The sequence below is a fragment of the Elephantulus edwardii genome, unplaced genomic scaffold, assembly GCF_000299155.1.
Source record: "Elephantulus edwardii isolate Elephantulus edwardi_28Jun2011 unplaced genomic scaffold, EleEdw1.0 scaffold00145, whole genome shotgun sequence".
Classification (NCBI taxonomy): domain Eukaryota; kingdom Metazoa; phylum Chordata; class Mammalia; order Macroscelidea; family Macroscelididae; genus Elephantulus; species Elephantulus edwardii.
The window spans coordinates 3,863,516-3,865,337 of record NW_006399895.1 but is presented as its reverse complement, the minus strand read 5'-3'; the positions used below and the strand labels follow the sequence as shown (position 1 = coordinate 3,865,337).

At 43.4% G+C, this 1,822-nt stretch overlaps 1 protein-coding gene across 1 annotated transcript in view; it reads right to left on the bottom strand.

Annotated features, from left to right (window-relative positions):
• The window catches only part of RRN3 (RRN3 RNA polymerase I transcription factor homolog (S. cerevisiae)), a 27,235-nt gene that overhangs the window by 3,296 nt on the left and 22,117 nt on the right, over nucleotides 1–1,822 (bottom strand). Inside the window, 2 exon segments of the mRNA XM_006894526.1 lie at nucleotides 1–81; nucleotides 1,292–1,429. Of these exon segments, the coding sequence (XP_006894588.1) occupies nucleotides 1–81; nucleotides 1,292–1,429 (219 nt within the window).

The window sequence follows — 1,822 nt, the reverse complement described above, 5'->3', positions numbered from 1 at the left end:
CCAGCGGTATGTCTAATGACTGGCAGCATCTGACGATTGTTCCGCTCGATGATGGTGTAGCAGAAGACCAGCTGGTATTTACTGGAAAACACCAAAACACAACACAGACCAAGCCATTACAAAGCTAGAACGACTTACTCCACATGCAGGTATGTGTGTAACAACTAGACCGAATCACAGATATTGTAAGGACAAAGTAAAAAAAAAATTTTTTTTAACTTGTTGTATGCCATCGAATCGGATCCGACTGGCACAGGAGAATGTCCCTTCTTCACAGGAGAATGTCCCTTCTTCTCCAGCAGAGCACCTGGTGGATTTGAACCACACACTTTTGGTATTGTAGCACGCCTTCTTGCCACTAGGCCACCAGAGCTCCCCAGGACAAAGTAATAGGATACAGTTCTCAGTGTCTACTAATTAACGAGGAGCAAGGGAATGCAGCTGTCACTCAGAAGCGCTGGGATATGGTTCATATTAACCACTAAAAACCAAAATATATGCAAGGTGCAGCTTGAGTTTATACAACTAGATAGGCGCCTCTCATTGTCTGAAAAAAGAGTAAGTGAGTTGGTGAAAAGATTTATGAATTAGTAAGAGAGAACAATGGTGGTTGACAGAGATATTTGCTGATCCGAGTCATGGCATTTTCAGATACTCCCTCTGCACCTGAAAGCTGAATAAGGAAGACTAAGAACTGATGCCTTTGAGTTGTGGTGTTGAGGTGAGTACTGAGAATCCATGGACTGTGCCAAGAGAACAAACAAGTCTATCTTGGAGGAAGTGCAACCAAGTGGCTCTTTAACCAGCAAGTATGGTGAACTCTGTCTCACACTTGGGGCAAGTTGTCAAGAGGGGCCAGTCTCTGGATAAAAACATCAAACTGGGGAAAGACGGCAGGTGGCAGAAAGAAAGGCAGGCCTTCAACAAGAAGGACTAATGCCATGACTATAGCAATGGGCTCCAGCATATCAGAGACTGTGAGGATGGCGCCGGGCAGGGCAGGGTTCAGCTCTACTGTTCACAGGGCCACTATGAGTGCTAGCAGTCAACCTGTTGGCACTAATCAACAACAGGATGGTGTGGCTCAGGCTTGTGGTGTATGTATGGTCTTTGAGAAAAAACTAGTAGCAGTTACAGCACCACTGCAGTAGAAAATCCAGTTTTAATGTTGTCTCCAATAACTATGAAGTTGTTTGTTGTGTGTGTTGTTTTTTTTTTAACTGTTACGTTGCTACTCATTTCACAGAAACCTTGTACAATATCAACACAAATACACAACTAAATAACATACCTTGTCACAGCAGCAAAGTAGTTAACTACCGACGGCAGGCAAATCTTCAGAGGATTTAGCCGGCTCATGACTATGCGTTCAAGATTTAGATTCTGCAGGAACTGCAAACCTTTGATTAAAAAAGAAAATAATTCTTAGAGGCATGATAAGCCTAACTTCAACGGAGCCCACGTGGCACAGCAGCTGTGGGCTTAGCAGCTCACACACCCACTGGGATTGTGGGCGGAAGACGTGACCATCTTCCCTGGTCAAGACCACCATGTGGACGGCCCCACGGAGGAGTTCTGTACCATCACGTGGGGCTGCTGTGGTAGAAGTCTACTTGGCAGCACGTAACAAGAAAAATCCTCACAGGTTATTTCACACATTCAAACAAAGTTATGTTGGGGAAATGCTTTCAATGGATGTACATTTAGTCACACACACATATATAGCTGAAAAGAATGCTACTTAGTTAACTATATATCTTTTAATAACTGTTAAGTCTGGTTTTGTGATTTTTCAATTTTATTATTTTGTGTGTGTGTGTGT